The sequence below is a fragment of the Enhydra lutris genome, unplaced genomic scaffold, assembly GCF_002288905.1.
Source record: "Enhydra lutris kenyoni isolate GAN:26980312 unplaced genomic scaffold, ASM228890v2 scaffoldscaffold69, whole genome shotgun sequence".
Classification (NCBI taxonomy): Eukaryota; Metazoa; Chordata; class Mammalia; order Carnivora; family Mustelidae; genus Enhydra; species Enhydra lutris.
This window is the reverse complement of record NW_019154153.1, coordinates 2,238,744-2,265,181: the sequence shown is the minus strand read 5'-3', so window position 1 is coordinate 2,265,181 and position 26,438 is coordinate 2,238,744. Positions and strand designations below refer to the sequence as shown.

The following is a 26,438-nucleotide window of genomic DNA, read 5'->3' as shown; positions in this document are numbered from 1 at the left end:
AGCCCGATGTGGGACTCGATCCCAGGACACTGGGATCATGACCTGAGCCGAAGGCAGCTGCCCAACCAACTGAGCCACCCAGGCGTCCCCCATCTGAGAACCTTAAGAATCTGAGGAGCTTCCTCCTCCCAAGTTTTATTGCGATTCCTCCCATGTTTTATCCATCTGTCCAGTTTTAGCCTCAGGGGTTTTACTAAAGATTCTAGGAGTCGTATAACTAGTTTTTATGGTTCCTCCCTATTTAGAGACCATTTCTCAAAAAGCAAAATGGTAGCAGGAAGCTATTCCTACACAGATGTGTATATAAAAATGCCAGTTTAGGGTAAGGATTTCCTAAGGAGAAATATTATGGATATTTGTAAATATTTTCATATTCTTTTCAGATAAGAACAGTTCTTTCCAAGCCACGCTGCACTATCCCGTACTATTTTTAAAAAAGTTAATCTGGTCTCAAAGAATGATTTTCCCACAGTCCGATTCCAGGGACTTGAATCCACTCCGAGAGGAGTAGTAATTATTGAAAAGACAGCGGCGTGCTGGGCCCCCACCTTCTGGAGTGTGGATTACATAAACTGAGGAGTAACAAACATTAACAGCGTGCCTGATACTCACAAATGAGACCCTTGTACTCTTTCTGGACAAGAGGGATTGGTAACTAAAACATCTGTTAAGTCAAGCCTTTTTACCTTTGAATGGAGGAATAGCTGTGGATCCTGCCGCTCGATTCTACTTTACAAGGGCTGGGTGACAGACAGTGGTGGTGCGCTGGACACGCGCTACGTCCGTATCTTTGGGACTAACTGCGAGCACAGACTTAGAGCGCACGCATCACTGTTTGTGACAAAGCAGTGCCTGGAAAACTAGTTCGAGTCCTCTGAGGACAACAGGCGACAGGTGCGACGCAGCTGGCTACCTCAGTACCCTAAAGCCTATTTACCCAATTGCTTCTTGAATAACCCTATACATAAAGCTTGCAAGACACATCTAAGTTTGCATAACGTAATGTGTAAGTAGTAGTAACTTTCAGCAGTTGGGTTTGTTGGTTCTTGTTTTTTTCTCCCAGTGAAAATAGGCTCTGGTTTGGCACCTTTCTGAAGCCAAGGGGTCAGGGTGGTATTTGCAGGGTCTCAGGGAAAGATCAAAGAGCTACCTGCCTGTTTATCCTCCTCTGATGTGGTCATTGAAGTCTGAAGCAGTCCCCGTTCTGATATGCGCTCCTCACATCACCGAGGCAAAACCTTTGCAGCCTTGTCAAGCCTCTTTCCCCATTTATAAAATTAAGTGTGCAGTATCAACCAGATTTGTGAAAACAAACATTTTTGAGACAGAAATTGAACACTATGTTATGACTCAATTCTTCCAGCAGATTGCGTTCGCGTCCCTAACACTGTCTCACCCGGGGTTTCTTTGGGGCTGCAGAAGGACCTCATTCTTCTCTTCTTTGTAATGGACACTATTTTCCACCATCACAAATAAAAGTGAACTTACAAGGATATGTGGCATTTGTCCTTTAAACAATTAAAGTCGAAGAAGAATGAGAGAATAAAAACTTAAGGTTTTTTTTTTTTTTAAGAAAATGACATGCATTTTTCTGGGTTAACAAACAGCAAGCAGAGGAATTCCACATCTAATTTTGTTTTATTTGCAGGGCTGCTTAGCATAGCCCACGCTATTGCTGCACAGTTAAGATCTCAAGCTTACTTTCTCTCGCACCTTAACTGGAAGACTCGACTTTACATGGTACCGAATGTTCTGGGCTGGTACAGGCCACTTCGTCCGGCAAAGTCAGAGCAATCCCTGTAAAGGAGGAAAAGACTGAAACTGATCCTTGGTGACATTTAAATGTACTCATTGTCCAGAAAGGATTCGCTTTCTCTCCAAGCCCTGAGAGTACCTGCTCTTACTCTGGCTGTGCACTTACCTTTGCTGGGTTCTCAATTATTAATAGCTGGCAGTGATGCGTGTCTCATCTGTTTGATACCATTCACTTTGCAAAACAGTTTTTCTTTTTTTTTTTTTTTAAAGATTTTATTTATTTATTTGACAGAGAGAAATCACAAGTAGGCAGAGAGGCAGGCAGAGAGAGAGGAGGAAGCAGGCTCCCTGCTGAGCAGAAAGCCCGATGTGGGGCTTGAACCCAGGACCTGGGATCATGACCTGAGCTGAAGGCAGCGGCTCAACCCACTGAGCCACCCAGGCGCCCCAAACTTCTACATCATGTTGGAACAAAAATGAGAGACGCGGCCTAAGCATAGGCCTGCATCTGGACGTAGCTTTCCAGAGTCTGGTCCTGTGCTCCATGTTAAGTTTATCAGAAAGCCTCACCCCTGCCTCCCCACGGGTTTCGAGGGGCACAACATTTAGGTGTTGCCCTCTACTAAGTGGCCTGAGTGACCTGAAAGGGAGTGAAGTGAGCTGCAGGGAAGAGAAGGGCAACAGAGAGGGCGATGGCCACGGGACTGACTGGAGCCTCCCTCTCTCTAGCAGGGCAGCAGGGAGCAGAGGCCAGGCCTTCTACCCCCTTGCAGGGGAGTGGCAGGAGATGGTTGTCAGAGGCTGCTTGAGGCCTCGGTTTTGTTTTACAAATGCGATCTTTTAATCAAGAGGTTCTTGTTCTTTGGAAACACGGCGGTCCCGGGGGCCATTACCTTTTCCCCTTTGAGAACTCGAGTTCACATTTCCTAAGTCAGAAGTGAAAAAGGGTTTGCTTATTTCAAGATCAGCGTCTCTCTAGTAAGCACGGCAGGAAAGCACCAGGATTTAGCGGGGAGGCCATGCTTCAATTTACATATCAAGTGTCCTTTTTTCAGTGAAAGTTCTTACCTTTAAAGGAAACTCCAATAAAAAGAAACATTTGCTTTTCTCAGATCTTTGTTGCTGATGTGAATCATGAAAGAGTATGATCAGTTTGAATTTTCTTAACTATTTAAAGACATACTGTAAGTTAGGCAAGCATCCCTATTCCTGTTGCCAAATGTGGGGTAAATGGGGCGCCCCCCGCCCTTAGGACTGGGGAATCTGGCCAAAGGGAGTCCACAGCGGCAAGGATCACAGGGCACTGCCCAGCACTGCTACCTGGAGGCCTGTCGTGGCCCTTAGGGGACTGCAGAAACGGAACCCCACCATTGCCTTTAAAGTCCAGACAGACTTTAAGGGCTACTGCCCTCAGAAAGGTACATGGAGCCCTGTCCCCACCACCCCCCAGACCGTTTCCATGAGGTTTATTACTTCTATGTGATGAAGTTTACACCAAGTTCCCATTTTGGTTTTTCACTTCTGAAGTGCAGCCAGTATTTGAATGAGGTTTTTTCTGCTATTCTAAAAGTTGCCCTGAAGTGCCTTTTAACTTTTGTAGCACCCGCAAAATATTATCAAGTCCTTTTCTTTAGTGCTTTTAGTCTTTAAAAGCATTTCTTTCCATTCCAGTAGATACGGTGGAGATTGGATCCACCCAAATTCTCTTTAAGGACGGCCCTGTGGCCTGCGCTTGTCCATACGGTGATCAGACAGCTACCACTCACTTCTGTGAGGTCACCTCACTGGAACTCAAGGTAGGGTCAGTAACTGAACCATCGCAGAGTACAGAAGGGAGCTGGCCTTGGGAGCTGGCCCTGGTGTGAGTCCTGGTCTCCCTCCGTTAGTGGCTGAGTGACTTCAGACGAGTACTACGTATCTGGAAATCAGGATACCTGTTTCAACAGGCTGCTTTGAGGACTGAAAGGAGAAATTTACAGGTACCATGCAAAGCATTCCCCAGGTTCTCAACACATATTCATTTCTTTCCATCCACAAAGGTTGAGAGATAAACAGTTAACCTTGGCTGATGAAAGTAAATGGTTTATTCATCATTTCCAGAGACACTCCAGATATATTCTTAAGTATACCCAGTTCAGGCTGAGGATAGTAGGCCCGTGATCTTCACTTTCAAACATTAATTTACCGACCTTTAGTCAAGCCTATCTCAGCCTTTCAAGTTTAAAAAAAACAAACAAAAAAAAAAATAGGAAAGTGGAAAAGCCTTCCCAGTAGTTGGTAGGATTATTTTGTGTATTAAAATGAAGAATGTGAGCAGAGAGTCTAAGACTTAGGAGGTGCTCAAATTTTTATACCGAATCCGTAGTCATGCAGTCTTTTGGAGGAAGAAAAACAGTCCGAGAACTCACAGCTTGTGGAAGCTTAATGCGGTATAGTGCCAAATGCTAAATTAGAAAGCTGACCCTAATTCCACGTCCCAACTTCTTACTAGGGTTCACACATTTTTTTTTTTTTTTCAGGCAATAAGCACTGTAACCTAAGAGGGAAGAAAGAGATCCACACCTTCCCCCAAAGAAAAGGAAGATGGATCTAGTGTCAGGCTCAATTAGACCCAATTGTGATGGCTCTCCAAAAAGGAACAATGCCGCTTTTGTGATATGCTCAAGCAGAAAGCTTGGAAATTTTACAAAACAATCTCACCCCGAGAGAAACTTGGGTTCTAGCTCTCTTCCTGGAAAGAGATGTCTTTGCAGGCAAGTTTTATACCGCTCTTATTAGTCCTTGCTGGGATCTGTATTTGTTTGTTTAAAAATAATCTCAGAAACAGCTAAGAAAGACCTATGTGAAACCAGGAATGTGAATTACTCCACTGTTGGGAGTATTTATGCCCTGCCACTTCCGCAGCCCAGTCACAGGGGTGTTGATTATTTAGTTATTGTCTACCAGAGGGAACCCTTTGCTAGAATTGTTGGTATTCATTTCTCCGCCCCGAATTCAGCCTAAGAGCCCTCACCACAGTGTATCTGAGTGGCGAGCTTTGGCGCTGTGAGTGCTTAAAATGCAAATGTGCAAGAACTCCTGGCCAACCTCCCCATCCCCCAGGAAAGTGCTTAAATGCAGCGGAGCCTGGAGGAGAATGTTAAAAAGAGGGGCTGAACTGCCTTCCTCCTTTCCACCAGGACCCTCACTCACACTGTGAGATTCAGCATGCATGACTGAGCAAGTGAGCGGGCAGGCAAGGACAGCGCTCTTTTAACTTTTCTGAACAATGGCTTCGGTTCCCTCCACCCTTCACCATTTCACATCCTCCCCACACCCACTCAGAGTGGAAAGAAACCCGTCTTTTCTTCCCCACTTCCACATCTCTGAACCCATTTTTCAACAGGACCCCTGGATCTCATTTCCACCCTGGGGAAATTGTGACTCTTAACAGATCGAGGTTTTTTTTTTTTTTAAAGTTCCATTTTCTTCAGTTTCTTTCAATTTCCATTTTGTTGATAGTTTGAAACCGAAAATTATATAAATCTCCAGTCCAGTCACATTTCTAGTAACAAAACATTTAGAGGTCAGTAGTAAACCTTATACAGAATAAATTTGTAACCATGAGCTTACTCACAGCATATAGGATGCACTGAACGCTATACCTTATTTCCTCCTAGAGTACAGACAGCACCTCCTACTTTGGCATGTACCCAAACACACACTGCCTTCAAAATAATTCACAGATACAAGGTTTTTTGTTTTTGTTTTTTTTTTTCAAAAACATACTTCATATTTCCTCTTTTATTATATAAATATCAGTTTAACCTTTTACTGTAAGAATATAAACGTTTTAAGAGGATCTTTGTTATTATTTATACAAATTCACAAACAGTACAATTAATTGATAAAGGTCTCTGGGTTTCTTTAACTCCATGGTCTCGCATGTTGCTGTGGAGGATTCTAAAAAAATAAACAAACGAACAAAAACTCCCAACAAAAATATACATCCTACTCAAAAGCGATTTTTTTTAAAGCCACAAGTCCCAACCCCCACCAAAATAAAGAAAGCCATCTATTCCTCCGTTTAGAAACAGATTGTTGTAAAACCCACGAACTCCCGGTTTATTAACAGAGATAAGACATGAGTTTCAGTCTCCTCCCCTTCACGTTAGAGCCCCAGGGGCTCCGCAGGCCAACTCTGCTCCTCCGCTTCCAACAGGAAGCCTCACCGTGTGACCTTTTTGTGGGGAAACTTGGAAGAGGGTGAGGGTAGGGCAGAATTTGCATATATAATAATCATTTTCAAGACACAATCTGCATCTCAAACAAACGAACAAACAAACAAAAGTTCGACTCTCATTTCTTCCACACATTTGTGCTATAAATTAAGTCAAGATTTACGAACACCGTTGGGCCCTCAAAATCCCAATGGGCAGGGAGAAAAAACGATAGCCAGAATGTGGAAGCGGGACACATTGGATGGATGGGGTTTGGGAAGAAGCCAAAACAAAAAAGACGTACAAACCCAATGGGCATCTTTCCAGTCTAGGCACAAAAATGTTTCAGTCTCAAAATATCTCTCTTGTAGAATTCCAGGGCTTCAGAGAAAAAAGTAAACTAAAACGAGGTAGCCAGACATATATATATGTATATATATATATAATTTATATATATATAATATATAGACTATATTCAGCAGAAAAAAAAGGACCGTGATTTCAAATTTCTTCAAAAAACAAAAACACGAAAAAGAAAGACAATTAAAAGGAAATGAGCGTGAATAGCAGAGTACTGTAGGAGAAGTGATGAGAAGAGCCTGGGATTAGTTACAAAGTGGAAGGAAGAAGGGTGAAAAGGCCGTGGTAGTTGGGTTTGCTCTTTATACATTTCAAAATAAAAACCAGATCACAGTATTCAAATGAAAGCTTAAGTGAAGGCAGACATTTTCCTCAACTCCCCAGGGTCTTAAGGACTAGTCACTCCCCACCTCCTCCCCCGTTTCCAAATGCAAAGCAGTGGGGATACAGTAGCTCAAACAGTCCTCCATCCCCCTGCAGAGAGGAGTGGGTGGGTAAGTAGCTGAATCCGTCCCTTCATCGTCAGGGGAAACAAGAGGGGAGGAAGGTAGGGGTAGCAGAGGAACCCCAGATGCAATGGGAATGGGCGTGTAGTGGGCCGAGGTGCCGGAGGAGGGAGAAAATGAGCCTGAGGCTTCGTGTCCCTGCCCCCATCTCATCCGCTGCAATGATCTCTGTGTAAGTGTGCATGTCGAGTGAGGGGGGCGGGGGCGTGGTGGTGACCCGAGGATGAACAGGGCGGGACAGGGGGAGCAGGTGCCGCCGCCCTCACCTGACCTTCTCACTGTCCGTCATCTGCCAGAGTCCCAGGTTGAGTACCTTGAGGCAGGGGAGCTGCGTGATGCGCTCCAGGCCGCGCTTGGTGATCCGGGTACAGCCATACAGGTCTATGCCGGTGAGCTGGCTCAGGTGCTCCGCGATCAGCTCTAGGCCCTTGTCTGTGATGCGCACACACTGTCCGATGTTGAGCGTGCGCAGCCCGTGCATCTGCCGCACCATGCGGTTGATGCCATCATCGCTGATGTGGCAGGAGCAGAGGGACAGGGACTTGAGGCCATCCAGGCCCTGGGCTATGTAAGCCAGGCTCTGGTCCCCCACCTTGTCACAGAAGGACACATCCAGCCCTGAGAGGCGCAGGCTGCCCATGGCCAGATGCATGATGCCCGTGTCGCTGATGTTATCGCAGGAGCGCAGGTTAAGGCTGCGGAGGCTGCCCATGTGCGACAGGTGCAGGAGGCCCGCGTCCGAGATGCCCCCGCAGAAGCTGAGGTTGAGGAGCCTCAGGCCCGTCAGCCCCCGGGAGATGTGCTTTAGAGAAAGGTCGGTGAGCTTCTGGCAGTCCTGCAGCGTGAGCTGCTCCAGGCCCAGGCAGCCCTCGGCCGCGCTGCGCGTCATGCCGGCCAGGTGCCCGATGCCCACGTCCGAGAGGTGGCGGCAGCTGCGGAGATTAAGGCTCTTGAGGCGCTGCAGGCCCCAGGCGATGAGCAGGAGGCCGGTGTTGGTGATGTTGCTGCAACCCCCCAGCTCCAGCACCTCCAAGCCTTTGAGGTACTGGGCTATGCGGCCCAGGCTGCTGTCGGTGATCTGCTTGCAGAGGCTCAGGTTGAGGGCACGCAGGGAGCCGATCTCCTGCACAAACGCGTGGCCCAGCCCGTTGTCAGTGAGGTTGTAGCAGCCGCTTAGGTTGAGACTCTCGATGTTGGCCATGCCCTGGATCACGTAGCTGAGGCTGCGGCGGAGGCTCAGGATCTGCACACGGCGGATACCCCGGGCCTGCAGGCTGGGGAACAGCGACGGGTTGGCCCGGCGCAGGTGCAGCTTGGCCTCCACCCCCCGCCACACCGACTTGTGGTAGGCGGCGTCCCGCCAGGCCGTGCACACCTGCGCCGCGCGCCCCTTATCCCGGACGTCCAGGTAGCCGAAGATCATGGCCAGCAGCTCGGGGAACAAACACGAGATGTGGGTCTCCATCTTCCTCCTCCCCCCTCCGCGGCGCCGGGGGGGAGGAGGCGCGGGCCCTGCCGCTCCTGTCCCGAGAGGCGACAAGAGCGGTTCGCCCCAGCCGCTGCCGCCGCCGCCGCCGCCGCCTCGGGCCCAACGGACGGCCCCTCCCCGCCTTCCGGCTCCGGCCGCCGCCGCCGCTCCTCCTCCTGGTCCGTCCGTCCTTCCTTCCTTCCTGCCGGCTTCGCCTCCCTTCCCTTCCCTCCCCCCGCCCCGGGCTCCGCTCGGTCCTCACATCCCGGGCTGGGAAGGCGCCCTCTCACTCACTCCCGAGCCCGGCCGGGCCGCCGCCTCCGCCGCCTCCGCCGCCTCGGGTCTAACCACGCCGCGCTCGGGCCGCGCCGCTCCGCCCGCTCCGCCCGCTCCGCCGCCGCTCCCACGCCCCCTGCCGCATCCTCTGCCTCCTGCTACTGCCGCCGCCGGCCGCCGCCGCCGCCGCTGCTGCTCCGGGCCGGCGGGCCGGCCGGGGGGGCCCGGGGGCTGCGAGCACGGGCTCCGGGCGCCGAGGAGGCTTCCTGCTGCCTTTGTCTCTCGCCCGCTTTTCAAACCTCCCAGCCCGGGCCGCCCGCACTCCGCCGCCCAGGCGGGGGGACCTGGAGGCCAATCCGGGCCACCGGGCGCACGTTCCTTCTCCCCCCGCCGTCCGCGGCCAGTTGGAAGCTGCCGGCCCGGGCACGGAGGACGCCGCGGCCGGCGCGGCCGGAGCGCGGCTCGGCGCCGGGCCCGGGGCGAGCAGGCGGGCCGCGCGTTTGGTAGAGTCCGGGCCGGACCCCTCTGCCCGACTGTTCCTTCGCGCGTCCCCTCCCGCTGCGCTCCCCCCCGCGCGCGCCCGCGCAATGGTACGAGCCTGCGCTGCCGGAACTGTCGGAGCCGTTACCCTGGAAACCGAGTTCTTCCTAGTCTGGGCGCCCCGATTTTTAACCCTGTAAGCGCCATCTGAGAGCAGCTGTCAGCCAGGCTCTTCCCCACCCTTCTCCTTTTCACCCCGTAGCCCACTGTTGAGCCATTCCCTTTCTGGGCCACGCCCCAACCCCGTTCCTTCTCTTTTTCTTGGCTGCTGACGTCTGCGCAGTCTTTTCCCAGAGTTTACCCCTACCATTCCTGACCCTTCCTTTACACCCTTCTCCCTTTATTATCCTGGCAAGACCCTCCTCCCAGTGGTAGTACTCAATAATCATCACTCCAACTCTCCTTCCTTTTTTTTTTTTTTTACTGTTCCTAATGCCCCTTAACACGTCCCTGTTATCACACCCCCCAGTCCTCCCCAACGGGGCTGCTTCCTACGATCCCTTTCTCTCCGGTCTTGTGCCTCAAATTACGGAGAAACTCGGCTTTATTCATCACCACCTTAGCTTAACACTGACACTCCTCAGCCCTCAGACTAGCACTACCCATTCCTGTTCCCTTCTAGCATCTTCTGGTTGTTTCCAGACATCAACGCGGTACTTTATACATCAAAACTTCCCTCCACTTCCGCACTTTGTTGCTAAACTGTGGACTGTCGGGAGCGCCACGAAGCCCTCGCATCGTGTCAGCTTGCTTTGCGCTTAGAAGGGAGCAGCCGTCCCTAAGCCTTTGCTTTATGGTCTTTTTCCTTCTCACCAGCCTCTTGGACTATAAATTGTATGGACAGTTGTACTGAGAGTATATTTGTATCTACTAACGCAGAGATACTTTTAAAATAAAATACAGCGACTATTGGACTTGGTTTAAGGGGCTGCAAGCACATGTCTGTCGGTTTATAAACTGGGTTTTATGGAACCAGGGCAGTGCTCTCTTTTAGAATGGGGCTCCTGGGTCTTAAATTCCCACACAGACGATGGGATTTCACCGTTTCCTTTTAACTATCCCCAAACCAAGAATCTTCAGATCAGAGAAAATGACCCTCTGTACTCTTAATGAACTCACGGCTCCATACAACATGACGCAGGACAATCTGATGTATTTATCAGAAAATGAAAATGGTTTTATTGATTCTTTGAGGACCCAAACAAGATTTTGAATAGGTGCCCTATTTGGTATGTGAGATTAACTTTTGGCCGCCTCTCTTTGCTCAAGAGACCAACACTAGACCAAGTATATACAGATTCACTAATAAGCATAAGACATTTTAGACCCCCACCCACCCACACACCCACCCACCTCTCATGTTCCTAAATCAGGAAATGCAGAAGCAAAAATTCTTACAAGTTTCCTACTTCACCCACATTACACATGGTGTGAGGCCCATAGATTTTTATAACCTTTCTGAAATGATAGACTGTACTGTCACCTAGATGCCTCAGATGTGCTGTGGCAATAAGATGTCACAATTCCAGGCCATACCTGAGCTAATACTCTTCTCCTAGAGTGTTTCTGGCCTTTTATTTTTCTCAGTCACTGATGCCTGAACTTTTACCTTAAACTACATGAAAGTCACTTTTTTTTGTTGTCGTTCTGAGGATGTAGAGGTGTTTGTATTGATGTCAAAGTATGAATCCCAAACACCTTAATCCTACTGAACACAAAACAAAGTGCCAGACCACACATGGGGCCGGGGGAGTGTGTTTGTAGGGGGAGCATGACCTGAAGAAAAGGAGCTTAGTGGTTTTCCTCCTCTAGACAGACCATTGTTCTCAAGTCTGAGAGAGGTGCCTCATTCAGAGGTGCCTAGAGCACTTTCTCTAGAATCTGGCCACTTGATTCTAGTTCTAGCAAAATGTTTTCTTGAGTGGAACTCTGGAATTTTATTAATACGGAGGCTTTTGTTTAAGACACTCAAACATTTCAAGGATTTTCAGTAATACGATTGTTTTCACATTCAGTAAATAGGAAAGTAAACATTAAGAGGCATCTCAGGAAATGAATATCAGTGGAGAAAAAGAGGTGTGGCATCACAGGAGCCCTGTGTTGTCACATGGTGACTTTGTACAGCTTTGAGAAAATGTGTCCCTTTTTTGGCTCTCAGTTTCCTCATGTGACATGAGGGCAGTTTGACTGGATAATCTTCAGGGACCTTTCCAAGTAGTAACACTCTAGAAGACCATGAGCCTAGATTAGTCCGCTGTCTTCTCAATCCTGGAAGGTATGGATTGTTCCTAAGGCAGTTCAGAGATTATTTTCACGTGTAGTAGCTTCTTGGGGGTTTTGGTTTAGGTTCAGATTTGGGGCACAAAAATGCAGGGAGGGTGTCGTGGAGCAGAGACCCTTGTAACCTGAAGAAGATGGATACCGATGTAGTAATGGTAATCCAGTGGATAACCATTCATTTTTTCCCCACCTTCCTGAATTTTATTGAAGAAAAAGCAGTGATGGTAAATCAGTAGAATGTAGTCGATTTTCTGGTATTCTTCCCTCGAAAATGTGACACTGGATTTCCAAACACATGTCAGAGCATACATGGTTCCCAATTTACTAACTGGGTGAGAAGCTGAAATCCTAAAGTGTTCCCCAGTCTGTGGTCTGGCTGTGGATCTGCAGTAATTGCCTGACCGGCTACTGTGGCTTCATGAAGTTTTGTCTGTAGCTCTCCAACCTCTTCTATGTGCAGCAATCACAGAATTGGAGCAGTTTCATTAAGAACTGCATTTCCTGTGTCAAAACCAAGAGTATCTTTGTCTAAAGCAACAGGAAAGCCCTCTTTTGTTTGATTTGCTGTAGCAACTGCATCCTGAACCAAAATGCGAATTGCCTTAAGCATTACCAGGTAGCCATCCTGACCGGGAATCTGAAGAAGATTACCCAAAATCATTACACCAACATTAAAGTCAGGATTATTTACATCCAAATGGATCAATGACTCTACACCACTGGCATTTTTTGTATTATCATGTCCCAAGTCCTTGTATGTTTCAGCATTATCTCCAGACTCAAGTCCTACAGCTAAACCAAGAACCCGGTCAATTGTTTCTTGCCCATCTCGAATCTTGAAAGGACAGTTAACATCTCTGAGATACTTTTCAAAGAACTTGGGCCAGTCACTACTGTGGATATTTCTTCAATTACCTCCTCCTTCAATCTTGTAGTGTCTGATTTTCTGGTCTTTGAGCCAAACGGTCAAGTTTCTAAACTCTGGTTCATCTTCGTGGTTGAAGCCAGCAGGGTTGTGGTAGTCGAGGGCCATAAGCTTGCCTTGGAACATGGTCCCTGGCTTCTTGCTCTAGTTCCCTGGGCTTCTCCTGGGAGTGGGGGAGGCAAGAAGGAGCAGGCAGTTCAAGTACATATTTTAAGGACTTGTTGAGATTTTTGTGTATTATTCAACAAGTTGCAACCCGAAAGAAGTTTTTTTCTGAATGTGCTTCTGTAAAGAAGCAGTAATGATAGCCTTGTATAGGAAGTCTCTCCAAAACTTTACCAAGAATTTTTAAGGGACAAGATTTGCAAATAGGGTGTGTTTTTCACCTGGGTGAGGCCTGGGAAAATTGAGAGGCCCAACCCAAATATCAAGCTTACTTAAGGGTGTGTATACTTCCTCATTCAGAGAGGGAAGATCTGGCAGGAAAGATCAGAAGACACCTGTAGCTTTTTAAACTCATTTAAAAAAAAACATAGATCCAAGCTAATGACCCAGAGTCTTGCTGGTAGGTATTATTAGATCAAAGGAGTTAAAATATTTGTGTGTGTGTGTGTGTGTGTGTGTGTGTGTGTTTTAAGATTTATTTATTTATTTGAGCAAGAGAGAGTGTGTGCGAGCAGGAAGAGGGGCAGAGGAGGAGGGAGAGAAGCAAACGTCCCGTGAGTGGTGAGCCCAACTTGGGACTTGATCCCAGGACCCGGAGATTATGACCTGAGCTGAAATCAAGTCAGTCCTTTAACCGGCCACCCCAGCACCCCTGATGTGTGTTTTATATTAACTCTAAAGTCTCCATGGCACAATGTTCATTATATAGCAGGCACCCTGTAAATGTTGCTGAACTGAAATGAATGAGAGTAGTAATAACATAATATCTTTATTAAAGACTTTGGGCATATCAAAACTTCTCCAAGAGTCTGGACAAGCAATAGCAATGGATAGCTGAGGTTTATAAAATGGTACCTTTCCAACTGCTTTCAAACTTCAGGATTTCCTGACAGCAACATTCTCTTCATTTCTAGTATTACTAAACAAGAGAGTACCTTGGGGCACCTCTTGGTTAGAGAGTATTAAAGATAATAGTGGGTGAGGGACGCCTGGGTGGCTCAGTTGGTTAAGCAGCTGCCTTCGGCTCAGGTCATGATCCCAGCGTCCTGGGATCGAGTCCCACATCGGGCTCCTTGCTCATCAGGGAGCCTGCTTCTCCCTCTGCCTCTGCCTGCCATTCTGTCTGCCTGTGCTTGCTCTCTCTCCCTCTCTCTCTCTGACAAATAAATAAATAAAATCTTTAAAAAAAAAAAAAAGATAATAGTGGGTGAGGACTCGATTCACTGATTGTGGATAAGAGATTTAAGCAGCAGCAAAGGAACAGATAGCCTGATTTTAAAATGGGCAAAGAACTTGAATAGACATTTCTCCAAAGACGATCTACAAATGGACAACGAGCAAATGAAAAGACGCTAACCACCACTAACTGCTAGGGAAACGCAAATTAAAAGCACAATAAGATAGCACCCCACACCTATTAGGATAGCTACTATTGATAAGACAGAAAATAAACAAGTGTTGGTGACATGTAGAAAAATTGGAACCCTGACATACTGTTGGTGGGAATGTAGGATGGTTCAGCTCCTGAGGAAAACAGTATAGTGGGTCCTCAAAAATTTTAAAATAGAACTACCACATGTATAATCAGCAATTCCACTTCTGGGTTTATATCCCCCCCCCCCCAGATGAAAGCAGGGTCTCAAAGAGATATTTGTACATTCATCATTATTTACAATAGCCAAAATGTGGAAGCAACCCAAGCGTCCATGGATGATGATTGGATGAGCAAAACGTGATCTATACATGCAATAGAAAATCACTCAGCTGTAAAAAGGAAGGAAATTCTGGCGCAGGCTACAACGTGAAGGCATCTTGAGAACATAATGCTAAATGAAATAGGCTAGTCACAAAAAGACAAATGAGTTCACTTATATGAGGTATGTAGAATAATCAAAGTCAAAGAAACAGAAAGTAAAATGGTGTTTGCCAGTGGCTTGGGGGAGGAAGAAATGGGGAATTGTTTATTGGATATAGAGTTTCATTTTTGCAAGATGGAAAGTTCCAGAGATTTGCTGCACAATGTGAATATACTTAACACCACTGAATTATATACTCAAAAAATAGTTAAGGGGCGCCTGGGTGGCTCAGTGGGTTAAAGCCTCTGCCTTCGGCTCAGGTCATGATCCCAGGGTCCTGGGATGGAGCCCCGCATCGGGCTCTCTGCTCAGCGGGGAGCCTGCTTCCTCCTCTCTCTCTCTCTCTCTCTCTGCTTGCCTCTCTGCCTACTTGTGACCTCTGTCTGTCAAATAAATAAATAAAATCTTTAAAAAAATAGTTAAGATGGTGAGTTTTACATTATATATATTTCACTGTAATTAAAAATGTTTAAATAGAATAAACATTGCGAAATAAAGATGTAAATAAAAGGAAAAAATAGGTGAAAATTGTTCTCCTATTAACAAATTGCCAGGAATACCCTGAACTATTTGTTTACTTTTTCCAAATTATTAGTTTGCTATATCCTATAAACATGGGCTTTAACCACCACATTAAATAAGGGTTTGGGGTCTGGGTAGCTAGAGCCCTCTCCTTAAGTTGACTGTGCACTTTATTTTTTATTTTCATTATTACTATTTTTCTGGGGGAAGGAGTTTTTATTTGGGCAGACCTGGGGACAGGGAGGTTCTGCATCCAAAAGAAGGTGTTGGGCCTCTTGGTGGTGACGCGTGGCTTGTGCTGGCGCCACAGGACCCGCTGGGACAGCGGGGACTTGATCTGGGAGTGGTGGAACTGCCCCAGTGCGGGTCGGAGGCACGCTGGCCGCGGACTCCTCCATCTTCTGGATCTGGATCCAGTGGGCGCTCAGGTCCGGGTAGCACTGGTGACAGCGCCCCCAGTGGTCAGGTGCCGAGACTCCCGGTACAGGCCGTGTATGGGTGCTGCTCTGGGAGTCGTGGCGCCGCCAGGGCCCCAAGTTCCAAACCCAACGGGAGGATTTCTCCAACACCTGTCTACACTGGACAATTTCCCGTGAAGACTTCTTCATCTTCTTCCGCTGAGACACAAAGCACCAGAAGGGGGACTTGGCGACCACATGATGAGGTGTCAAGATTCGCAGAGTGCAGCGGCTGGGGTGGGCAGGCTGCGTGCCCAAGCTTCAGGGAGCCGTCCCTGCTCTCGCGGGCACCCACGAAAGGCGACTGCGCAATTTGTTGTCCGAACTGGAAAAACTCAGAAGAGCGAAAGAGGGTGCTACTAATGATCACACTCTTACAGACACACACACACACACACACACACACACACACACACACACCGTGAATGGTCACTATCCCCTTCTCGAAACGGGTTGCCATTGGTAATTTGTAATTTGCAAGTTTTCAGCATTAACTCTAGTTACTTTATTTTATTTTATTTTATTTTTTAAGATTTGACAGAGAGAGCATAAGCAAGGGGAATAGCAGAGGGAGATGGAGAATCGGCCTCCCCGCTGAGCACGGGGCCCCATGCCAACTGGATCAGAGAACCCTGGGACCACGACCCCAGCGGAAGGCAGATGCTTAACCCACGGAGCCACCCAGGCGCTCCGAGCATTAACTCTAATGTCTGTTTTGGTATTTTCAGGGACCTAACCAAAGGATTAGAAATATTATGCCAGAATAATCTTAAATATCAGTTGTCGTTTGTAAATATTAACAAAAACCTTAGGTACTTGTTACAAAGCAGATAGATAAAGCAACTCTTTAAAAAAAAAAAAAAAGTGTAAATACAGCTGTTTCCAGGGCAGTGAACACCTAAAAAGGTAGATTTCAGTCAGTACTTCAGAAACGTTAAAACAATTTTTGTGCACTGCTTCGAGCTTTGACATAGAGATGTGGCAGTGGTGTTTCTGCCTTTAAGGATTTAGGACGGAGCAGTGAGCTGGAGAACACCTGCTCCCACTGGTGTGTTTCCTGGTGTGTTTCCAGTGCCATTAGAGTGATAGAAATAAAATGTTTTGGTTTAGAGGGTCACCTAGGAAAGCCTAGAATTGCTGAGTAGGTATTGATGGAGGAAGGTCATTACATAGGGTGGAAACTTATTTAGAGAATAGGCTGAAGTTTTTCATAGTGGTTTAGAAAAAAAATAAGAATACTGTATGACTAGCGGCCCTACATTGTCATACTTAGTTATGGTTCTTCCATCTTGAGGCATCAGTCAGGTTAATTGCAAAAAAAAAAAAAAAAAGAATAGAAAAGAAAGTCACCTTTTCAAAGAATTTTTGGCTTTTTTTCCCCCCTTCGAGAACAAGGAAACTTTAACTCCTAATTATCTGGAATTGGAATTCAGTATCCGAAGTCAGGAAATTTGAGTTCGTGGCTTGGACTTCACTACTGTTTTTACAAACTAGATTGCCTTGAAAAAAAAAAATGTTCTTGGGGGCACCTGGGTGGCTCAGTCGGTTGAATGTCTGCCTTTGGCTCTGGTCATGATCTCTGGGTCCTGGGATTGAGCCCCTTATTAGGCTTCCTGCTCAGTAGAGACTTTGCTTCTCTCTCTCCCTCTCTCCCTCTGCCCCTCCCCACTGCTCATTCTCTCTCTCAAATAAATAAATAAATAAATAAAATCTTTAAACAAAAAAAAAAAAAAAGAAAAGAAAACAGAAAAAGAAATGTTCTTTATTGGTGGTCTTTCTCCTCATTTGCCCAATTCTCTGCTCTCTGACAGGAGAGGTGAATGACAAACATCCAGATGGGGATGGAAAAGAGGAGCCATTCAGTGTTCTGCCTGGCCCAAAAAAAGACCCAGGGGCGAGGGTGGCTTCCTGGGTGTCTTCCTTGAGTGCCTGGGACATGGGGACTCCTTAGATCACCTCTGTTCCCAAGACAGCCTCGTGAGCTCAATCTCCACCAGATTCGGAGTCTGAAGTTGGACACTAGAATCCCGGCTCTCCCATTATAGATACACGGCCTCTGGCAAAGTGACTGAAATTCTTTGAGCTTCAGTTTCCTCATCTATAAAATGAAACTAATTCCTGTTCACAGAACGGTTGTGCGAATTCCCTGAGTGGGGAGGTGGAAATCTGCAGGAAAGGCAGGGCCTTAGTGCAGAACCTGGCACAGAGGAGAGATCTAATAAATGCTATTTTAGCTTTTCTTTGATAAATGCACTGTGGGGTGGGGGGGGGCCCACACAGGTGTGCCCCCAAATTGTGTAGATAGACATTTGCTGACAGTTAAACATTTTTTTAAATGTTATTTCCTGTTTTTAAGAAACGTGCAGGTTAAAGGAACGGAAACATAGCACAAGTGCGAGTGCATGATACCATGATCTTTTGGTTAGAGCAAGCCATCTGTCTCTCTGCACCTCCTTGTCTCCTCCGAAAGTCAGTCACCATTCCATTCAGTCACCGGTAGTCCCACCCTGCTCTTCTGCTAGAGGAACATCCAACTTACTGCCTTCAACATATGTTTTCACGACCAACGCTCACGCTTTTTCTTAGAGCAGTGGATCTCAAACTTGAGCATGCATCAGAAGGCCTTTAAAGCCTTCTGAGTCAGGAAGGTCTGGGGTGGGGCTTGGTATTTCTAACAAGCTCCCAGGTGATAGCGATGTTGCTGACCTGGGATCACAACACCAGCCACCACTGCGGAGCAACTTCCTACTACCCAGTTCTCTTTCTCCTGCTTTAAAACTTCTATTAGGGGGCCCCTGGGTGGCTCAGTCTCTTGAGCGTCTGCCTTCGGCCCTGGTCATGCTCGCTAGGTCCCGGGATGGAGCTCCATGTTGGGCTCCCTGCTCAGCGGGGAGTCTGCTTCTCCCTCTGCCTTTCCCTCTCCCCACTGCTTGCGCTCTGTCTCTCTCTTAAATGAATAAATAAAATCTTAAAAAAAAATAAAACTTCTATTAAGTTATACTTCCTAAAGGGAGAGCCCTTCTTAGTAAAATAAAAATAACATAGAAACAACAACAACAACAACTATGTTTCCCCCACTCATCTTTTATCTTTTAGATCATAAGCTCATGATGACTGCATTCCACCCCCCCCCCAAGGTGATAGAGTGAAAAGAACATAGGCTTTGCTGTCAGACAGATTCTGGCTTAAAATCTTGACTCTATTACTTATAAGCTCTGTGATTTTGGACAAGTTATTTAACGCATTGGGGTCTTGGTTTTCTTGTCTGTGAAATAGGACTAGTGGTTTTTGTGTCTTGAGAGTTTGGGGAGAGTTGAATGGGATGATGCATGTCACCTCCTGTATACTTCCTGGCCATAATGAAAATATCTAATATCCATGGAGCATTTATTGTGCATTAGACTTTCTTTTAAGGTCTTTACACAGATGGACTTACCTGTTCTTCACAACAGTTAACCTGTACCCCCTGTGGAGAGAGTTCCATTTTACAGATGAAGAAACTATGGCACAGAGCAGTGACTTGCTCAAGACCAAACAGCTAGTGGAATGGGAATTTGAACTTAGTCTGCATCTGGAGACCACATCCTAAGTCACTGTGCAGGTTGACTATTCCATCTTGCTAGGATGCAGGTTCTGTATGACACCAAAGAAGGACGGGTCATGAAAACAACGGTTAGCAGGGAATGAGATAGTGACTGCACTGGGAGCAGTATTGGGCCAGGGCCTGGTGTGGGTTTCATGCAACACTTGAAGACCCCGGTTGATTAGCTAGCCGAGGTAGGTCAGTATTTGTGTGCATGCGTATGTGTGTGAGAAAGAGAGAGCGTGAAAGAGCGAGAGCACATGTGTGAGTGTGCGTGCTGTGGGTAGATACACGGATCATCCGTTTTACACCTCCAGGCCCACAGGTGGACGCCTGGATGGCTCTGGCCCCTGTGGTCCCCAAGGAATGCACTTGTGTGTAATTATGTCCCCCTCTAGTGGCTGCTTCCCCGTTAGCCCTTTCTCCATGGAACAGTCAGGCCACTCAGTGCTTCTTCCAAATGAGACTCCTTGAGCCGAAGCTGACGACCTGGGCATGGAGGGGCCAGGCTGAGAGAAGAGGAGCGAGGCTCAGGGCAAGAAGAGAATGGGAGGGTATGAAGGAAGGAAAACCCACTACTGGAAACAATGACTCGTCCACTGCTGGCGGGGAGGAAGGGGAGGCGGGAAAGGCAGAGCATTCGGAGAGAGGGGAGGACGGAAGGTTGTTGGTGTCAAGTGAGGCTCCTACATACCCGTTTCATGAAGTAATATTTTGTGTTTGTGGGATGGGACAGTTACTGCACCTAGACCACCTTCCAGAGCGTCAGTACTGAGGGCTGGGGTGGAAGCGGAGAAAGAATATTCTTAGCCAGTTTCAATTCTCTTTTCCGAGGGAGGTAAGCACAGACTGTGGGGCTGACAAAGGCTGGTTACACTCCAGGCTTTCACCACCCTGCAATGGAAGGCTAACTTTCCTGCCTCTCCATAGCCTCAGGCTGTGGTTCTTTCTGCCGGCGAAGGTCATCCTCATAGGTTTGTCATATCTTGATAAATATTTCAAAAAGGAAGCAGGGGTCAAGATCAATCTTACTCAGAACTGGTTTGTAACTGCACATCGGGCCTGGGACTCTGCTGTCTAAAGCCTTACTGATCCAGAGTCTGAAGGTGATTCCTATTTTGAAAAGGTACTGGGGCCAAGCCAGGCTTTTCTGGAAAGTTCTATATGGATGAACCAGAGCATTTACATTTCTTACATAATCCCAGACCCAGAGGAGTCTGAGGGACCGGCCCCGGCCCTGGCCCTGTTGCAGAGCTCACAGCCAGCTTCCCTTTTCTGCCAACAGGGTAGGGTTAAAGGTCTAGAAAATAGCCAGAATTAACTCTTCACACCCTGGAAGAAAGATGGTTAGGAGACAAAAATCAGATCTCTACATCATGTGATCCTGCTGTTTTCCCGAATACCAGTCATTCCTAAAGATGTCAGTAACACTAGACACAGGTCTTCCCTCTTCTGGGAGGGATATGAAAACAGTACAAAAACCTTGTCCAAGTGTTTTCTAAATTTGGGACAATTTCTCTCAGTTTTGAGGCCTGGAATTCAGTGAGGTTTTTGATTTGTTGTTTACTTTTTTTTTTTTTTTCCCTTTCACTTACCTCTTCACAGCCAAAGTGTTCAAGTAACTGACTTAGTCAGTGGCTACTGTTGTAACTATCGAGAATTCTTTGATTCAGCTGGCTGAGGGCACAAACTGGAATTGGAGTTGTCAACATTTTGGCACAATGACAAAACAGTAATTAGATGGCACCTGCCTTTTACAGCTCTCAGAGCACGGTGCAGACATTAAGTAGCGAACACTTGTTTGTTTGTTTGCAAATGGAGACAATAAAGCATAGGATAAAGAAATTATTTTCTTGGGGTCCCGGGAACAATTGAGGTTGAGTGCCTCTTTCCCGGGATCTGAAGAACATCTTTGAATTCTGCACTCAGGTGCACGCTCAGGATTGACTCCTTACTCGATGTGTGCGGTGGAAAGGATAATCAGACGTTGGCAGCAGTACACAGAAATCTGATCACTTATGTACTAAGTGGTTAGGATAGCTAATTGATTTAACTGCAATAAGGGAGGACCCGTGAACCTTTTATTTTAGGTAGAGTGATTCTGTGCATGTTAGTAACAAAGTGCTATGCGGAAAATGGAAGACAATCTTTGGGATCCCCTTTCAGCCTAGTCCTCCATTTTTTCTGATTTTAAACCTATAAATTTTAAAAGTTTGGCACAGTTTGAAAAGAGTGTATAAACTAAGAAATGTAGCTGACAGAGCTAAAATTGAATTAGCTTGCGGATGATTTCATCAGCAACATGTCTAGTCTGTAATGCATCACTGTAGGGACTGCATATTTGCTTTTATATACTTCATTTAATATCCTGTTTATCATAATTTTCATGTTTATCAAAACATTACATTTATTTTATTTTATTTTAAAGACTTTATTTATTTATTTGACAGAGAGAGAGAGAGAGATCATAAGTAGGCAGGCGTTGCCAGGGGCGGGGGGAGTGGGGGGACAGGCGCCCTGATGAGTGGAGAGCCTGATGCCGGGCTCGATCCCAGGATCCTGAGATCATGACCTGAGCCAAAGGTAGAGGCTTAACCCACTGAGCCACCCAGGTGCCCCAAAACATAGCATTTATTAAACACATTCTGGGGGTGTCTGGCTGGCTCAGTCAGAAGAGCATGTGACTCTTGATCTTGGGGTCGTGAGTTCAAGCCCCATGATGGGTGTAGAGATTATTAAAAACTAATAAATAGGGATGCCTGGGTGGCTCAGTCGGTTAAGTGTCTGCCTTCGGCTCAGGTCATGATCCCTTGCTCAGTGGGGAGCCTGCTTCTCCCTCTGCCTTGTGCATGCGTGTGCACTCTCTTTCTCTGTCTCTCTGACAAATAAATAAATAAAATCTTAAATAAATAAATAAACTTTAAAAAAGAAAAAAAACATTTTGTAAGGTACCCTAAACTGGCAGAAAGTTGTAGCTACTACATGAACTGATACATGAACTAAAGTTTTCCTGTGTTCTGTGGTGTAAGATAGTAAGTGCTTAAGATCTGAGCTCTTCTTAATCCTTGACCAACATAAAGAATCATATGGTTAACATTAGATCATCTTAAATTATCTGCAGCTCTAGGAGAAACTGGCTCTTCAGTTTGGATGCATGGATCATGTTCCAAACTGAGGGTGTGTTTGTTTGGTTGGTTGGTTTTGCTTTTTTAAAAATACCAAGTTTTAGGGGCACCTGGGTGGTTCAGTGGGTTAAAGCCTCTGCCTTCGGCTCAGGTCATGATCCCAGGTTCCTGGGATCGAGTTCTCTGCTCAGCGGGGAGCCTGCTTCCTCCTCTCTCTCTGCCTGCTTCTCTGCCTACTTGTGATCTTTGTCTGTCAAATAAATAAATAAAATCTTTAAAAAAAAATACCAAGTTTTATTTTTTTAAGTTTTTCCTTTTTTTTTTTTTTAGATTTTATTTATTTATTTGAGAGAGAGAGGGAGTGAGAATGAGCAGGGGGAAGGACAGAGGGAGAAGCAGGCAGGGAGCCCAATGTGGGGCTCAATCCCCAGACCCTGAGATCATGACCTGAGCTGAGGACAGACACTTAACCGACTGAGCCACCCAGGCGCCCCATACTTTTTTTTTTTTTTTTTTGAGTTTTATTCATTTAAGTAAGCTCTTAAATGGGAGGCTTGGGGCTCGAACTCATGACCCCAAGATCAAGAATCATATGTTCCTCAAACTCAGTCAGCCAGGCACCCCTCAAGTTTTATTTTTTTATTCTGTTCATTTGAATTCCAAGACAAGGGACGCCTGGGTGGTTCAGTCGGTTAAGCACCTGCCTTCGGCTCAGGTCATGATCCCAGGGTCCTGGGATCAAATCCCACATTAGGGTCCCCGCTCAGCATGGAGCCTGCTTCTTTCTCCTGCTGCCTCTGCCCGCCGCTCCCCCTGCTTGTACTCTCTTTCTCTCTCTGACAAATAAATAAATAAAATATTTAAAAAAAGAGAGAGAGAGAGAGAGAGAGAGAGAGAGAGATGAATTCTAAGATAAAGCTGAAAAAGGAGAATTGAAGACCTGGAAATAATATTGTCTGCTGTTGCTGTTCTACCATGGGAAAAAAAAATGGCTCTCAAAAAAAAAAAAAAAAAAAAAGTTGGCGGGAACTAAGTTTGTAGCATTACGCAAGAGAAGGCGCCCGGATTACATATAAAAGTTAAACTGCTTTCACACCCTGTTCTTAAATGTAAGGGATGCAAATATGTGGCAGCAGTAGGTGGGAGCCTGAATGTTTTCCAAAACATCTCTTAAATATTAGGGGTCCAGAAAGACTCTGAGTCAAGTAGAAAATTCTATTGCGAATGAGTGTCTGTGTACCTAGCTCCTGCTTGAGTGGATCTCCTTTTGTCCCCCTTCTGTTCACAAAAAAAAAAAGAAACTCTCTCTAAACATTGAAATAAAATCAACAACAATAACACAGCTTTTAAAAGGCACGTTAGAGATCCAACCGGATTCTATTCCTGCCTTTTTCTGTAGCATATCGATTTGATGTGCTTCACAGCTAAATGGTTCTTGATCTGGGTGATGGTTTTGGGGGTGTATACAATTGTAAAAAATTCAATCAAGCTGTATATTTAAGATTTGTGCATTTTTCTCTATGTTTTGTTTCAATAAAAAACCTGTTTGTTTGTTTAAGTCACAGGGGGTTTCATGGGTCAAGGACAGTTTACTTCTATGCATACAAATTATCCCAAGTTCTGTTTGTTCAACAGGCTGACCAAACAGGTAGAGATTTTAGCAGCAGCTGGTGCCTAGAATTTAACAGGGATGGGGACTTGGGAACCCCCCCCCCCGCCTCCGTAACCCCACGGCCCCATCTTACTTGTGATTGTCACTCCGTTCCCAGACCTTCCTGGCCTGGCTCCCGAGGGCGAGGACTGTGACCGTTTTGTTCCTCCTCACCTCCAAGCCTCCTGGTACAGTGGATGCAGTCAGCACTCAACAAATATTGCCTCTAATTCTAATCATTTTTCTTTGGCTAGTATATATTGGGGGTGGGGAGTAGAGTGGGAGAGAGAGGGGAAGAGGACAGTGCTTCTGTAAAGAATGGATTAGTGAATGGGCAGGGCGCCTGGGTGGCTCAGCCCGTTAAGCGTCTGCCTTCGGCTCAGGTCATGACCCCAGGGTCCTGGGATCGAGTCCCGTATCGGGCTCCTTGCTCAGTGGGGAGCCCGCTTCTCCCTCTCTCCCTCTACCTGCTCATGCTCTCTCTCTCTCTCTCTCAAATAAATAAAATCTTTAAAAAAAAAAAAAAAAAAAAAAAGAATGGATTAGTGAATGAATCCGTGTTGTGGGAAACAACCGCAGGGGTGGGGTGGGGGGCAGGGGCTGGAAGAGAGAACACAGGCATTTCTGGGTTTGCCTCAGTCTTTGAGAATTGTTTTCTCAACCTTGGCAAAATGCAAGAGTTCTATTGTTTGCTGCGTGTCATTCCATGCTGTTCCCTACAGAGCCAAATCAGGTCCCGTTATGCTTGCTACATTATGCTGTGCTGTTTTCCGTTGACTTTTTGGTTGTTGATATTGGCCTTTTAGGATAGTGTGTGTGGTTTCTCTTCACACAGACATGAACACGTTTACCACTGAAACATTCCTAGGGGTCTGGTCATCTTCAGCTGGGCATTGTGTTTGGGATGTGTTTTTACATTCCGTTCTTGCTTCCATCTGTGTGGGTGCCCCCCACCATGGCTTTCCATGGTTGGTGGGCATGCTACATAGGAGTAGAAAAATGCAGCCAGGAAGTCACGCAAACCATGGTGATGCCGTGTGCCACTGATGCACATTTGTCCGTGACCTAGCAGAGCTTCACAGCCAGCTGTCTTTGCCTGTGACTGCCATCTCAGACAGGGATATCTGCAAGGACAAGACCCTTTTTGCAAATCAAGGACACTCCTTGCTTATTCGTGCGCCAATGGCGGCAATCCGACAGCAGTCCTGCTAATAATGTTTCCTTGATTTCAACTCGGGGGGCATGGCCACTGGGCAGTTTTTGCAGAGAACCCTCATTAGAATCTCCCCCTCCAGGGACACCTGGGTGGCTCAGTCGGTTAAGCATCTGCCTTCCGCTCAGGCTATGATCCCAGAATCGTGGGATCCAGTCCCACATCCGATTCCCTGCTCAGCGGGGAGTCTGCTTCTCCCTCTGCCTGCTGCTCCCTCTGCCTGCTTCTCCCTCTGCCTGCTGCTCCCCCTGCTTGTGCTCTCTTGAGCTGTCTCTCTCTCTGACATAATATATAAATAAATAAAATCTTAAAAAGAGAGAAAAAGAATTATCCTCTCCATTACCTTTCTGAACTATTTTATTTACGCGGAATTTCTAAATGCTTTTGAAAGTAACAGTGTTGTTTCCTTTTGCTGGTAGAATGCAGATGGCGGGAGAGAGTTGATTTCTTCCGTCATTCGAGACCCCGCACATGTCAGGACGGTGCTCTGGCCACAGAGCGTGGTGAGGTTCGGAGAAACCGCACAGCCAAATCATGCCTTCTGACTCAACACTTCCGTTCTCTGTGTCACTTCAGCACGTATCTCGTCACGGGGTTTCTTCTGGCGAAACAAGGTTTTGCACGGGAGTAAGCCAGGCAAAGCCAGGGCCTCCGCGGCCAGCTGAGTTTGAGGACGCATCCGCCTCGCCCACCATTAGCAGCCTTGTTGGTGTAGGGCCTCTCCCGAGAAATCGTTATTCACGCAGAAGCAGAAAGAAGCTCAAACAGGCCACCTGGATTTCCAGGTCCTGAGTGGAATGTGTAACCCCTTTGACTTCTCAGCTGAGGAAATTGGATGAGGCTGTCACCGAAAGAGAACAAATATGGAAGCCCACAATGCTCTGCTCACAGCCACTTTCATTCCGTTGAATTGAGCACATAATGGAAGGCAGGCGCGCTCTGGGAGGCACAGGGCCGGACTGGCGCGAGGAGTGCGACTGTTCAGTCCGTCCAGCCCACGGTTGTGGGCAAGATACTTTAGACGCCTTTAGCTGGCCGCTGAGGGAGAGATGCAGGCGGGAAGGTTCCCTTCTGGGATCCTCCCGCAAGTGTTCTAATCTTAAAGTTAAATGACTTATGCGAGAGGAAATACAGACGGCTGATCAACATCTAGAAGTGTGTCCCCTCACTAATGATCAAAGAAATGCAGCTTATTTATTTTTAAAGGTTTTATTTATTTATTTGACAGAGAGACAGCGAGAGAGGGAACACAAGCAGGGGGAGTGGGAGAGGGAGAAGCAGGCTTCCCGCTGAGCAGGGAGCCCAACTCGGGTCTCAGGACCCTGGAATCATGACCCAAGCAGAAAGCAGATGCTTAACGACTGAGCCACCCAGGTGCTCCAGAAATGCAGTTTAAAATCGGATGGCCATTTTTACCTATTATGAGAAAAGACTCTTTTAAGTGGCACTATCCAGAGTTAATCATAATTAACTTCTGTCACTTAAAACTAAAACCAAGTGTGGTGTTTTATTAGGCTTTACTTCCATTAAAGGTTGGAAATCTTTTTTTTTTTTTT

The 26,438-nt window shown here is 46.6% G+C and overlaps 1 protein-coding gene and 2 pseudogenes across 2 annotated transcripts; all 3 read right to left on the bottom strand.

Annotated features, from left to right (window-relative positions):
- Nucleotides 1-1,613: 1,613 nt before the first annotated feature.
- LOC111159831 (F-box and leucine rich repeat protein 14) lies at nt 1,614-8,438 on the bottom strand. Of its 2 annotated transcripts, none has more exons than XM_022522471.1 (2): nt 7,087-8,438; nt 1,614-1,797 (listed from the first exon to the last, which is right to left on the bottom strand). In XM_022522471.1, exons 1-2 carry the CDS (start codon nt 8,283-8,285, stop codon nt 1,734-1,736), a joined length of 1,263 nt encoding a protein of 420 aa, XP_022378179.1. In that variant the 5' UTR covers nt 8,286-8,438; the 3' UTR covers nt 1,614-1,733. The 2 variants fall into 2 exon arrangements, with proteins under 2 accessions (XP_022378179.1, XP_022378178.1); XM_022522470.1 differs by lacking the exon at nt 1,614-1,797 and adding an exon at nt 5,519-5,697.
- A 3,244-nt stretch (nt 8,439-11,682) lies between these two features.
- On the bottom strand, nt 11,683-12,435 carry LOC111159695 (annotated as a pseudogene).
- A 331-nt stretch (nt 12,436-12,766) lies between these two features.
- The window catches only part of LOC111159694, a 28,128-nt pseudogene continuing 14,456 nt past the window's right edge, over nt 12,767-26,438 (bottom strand).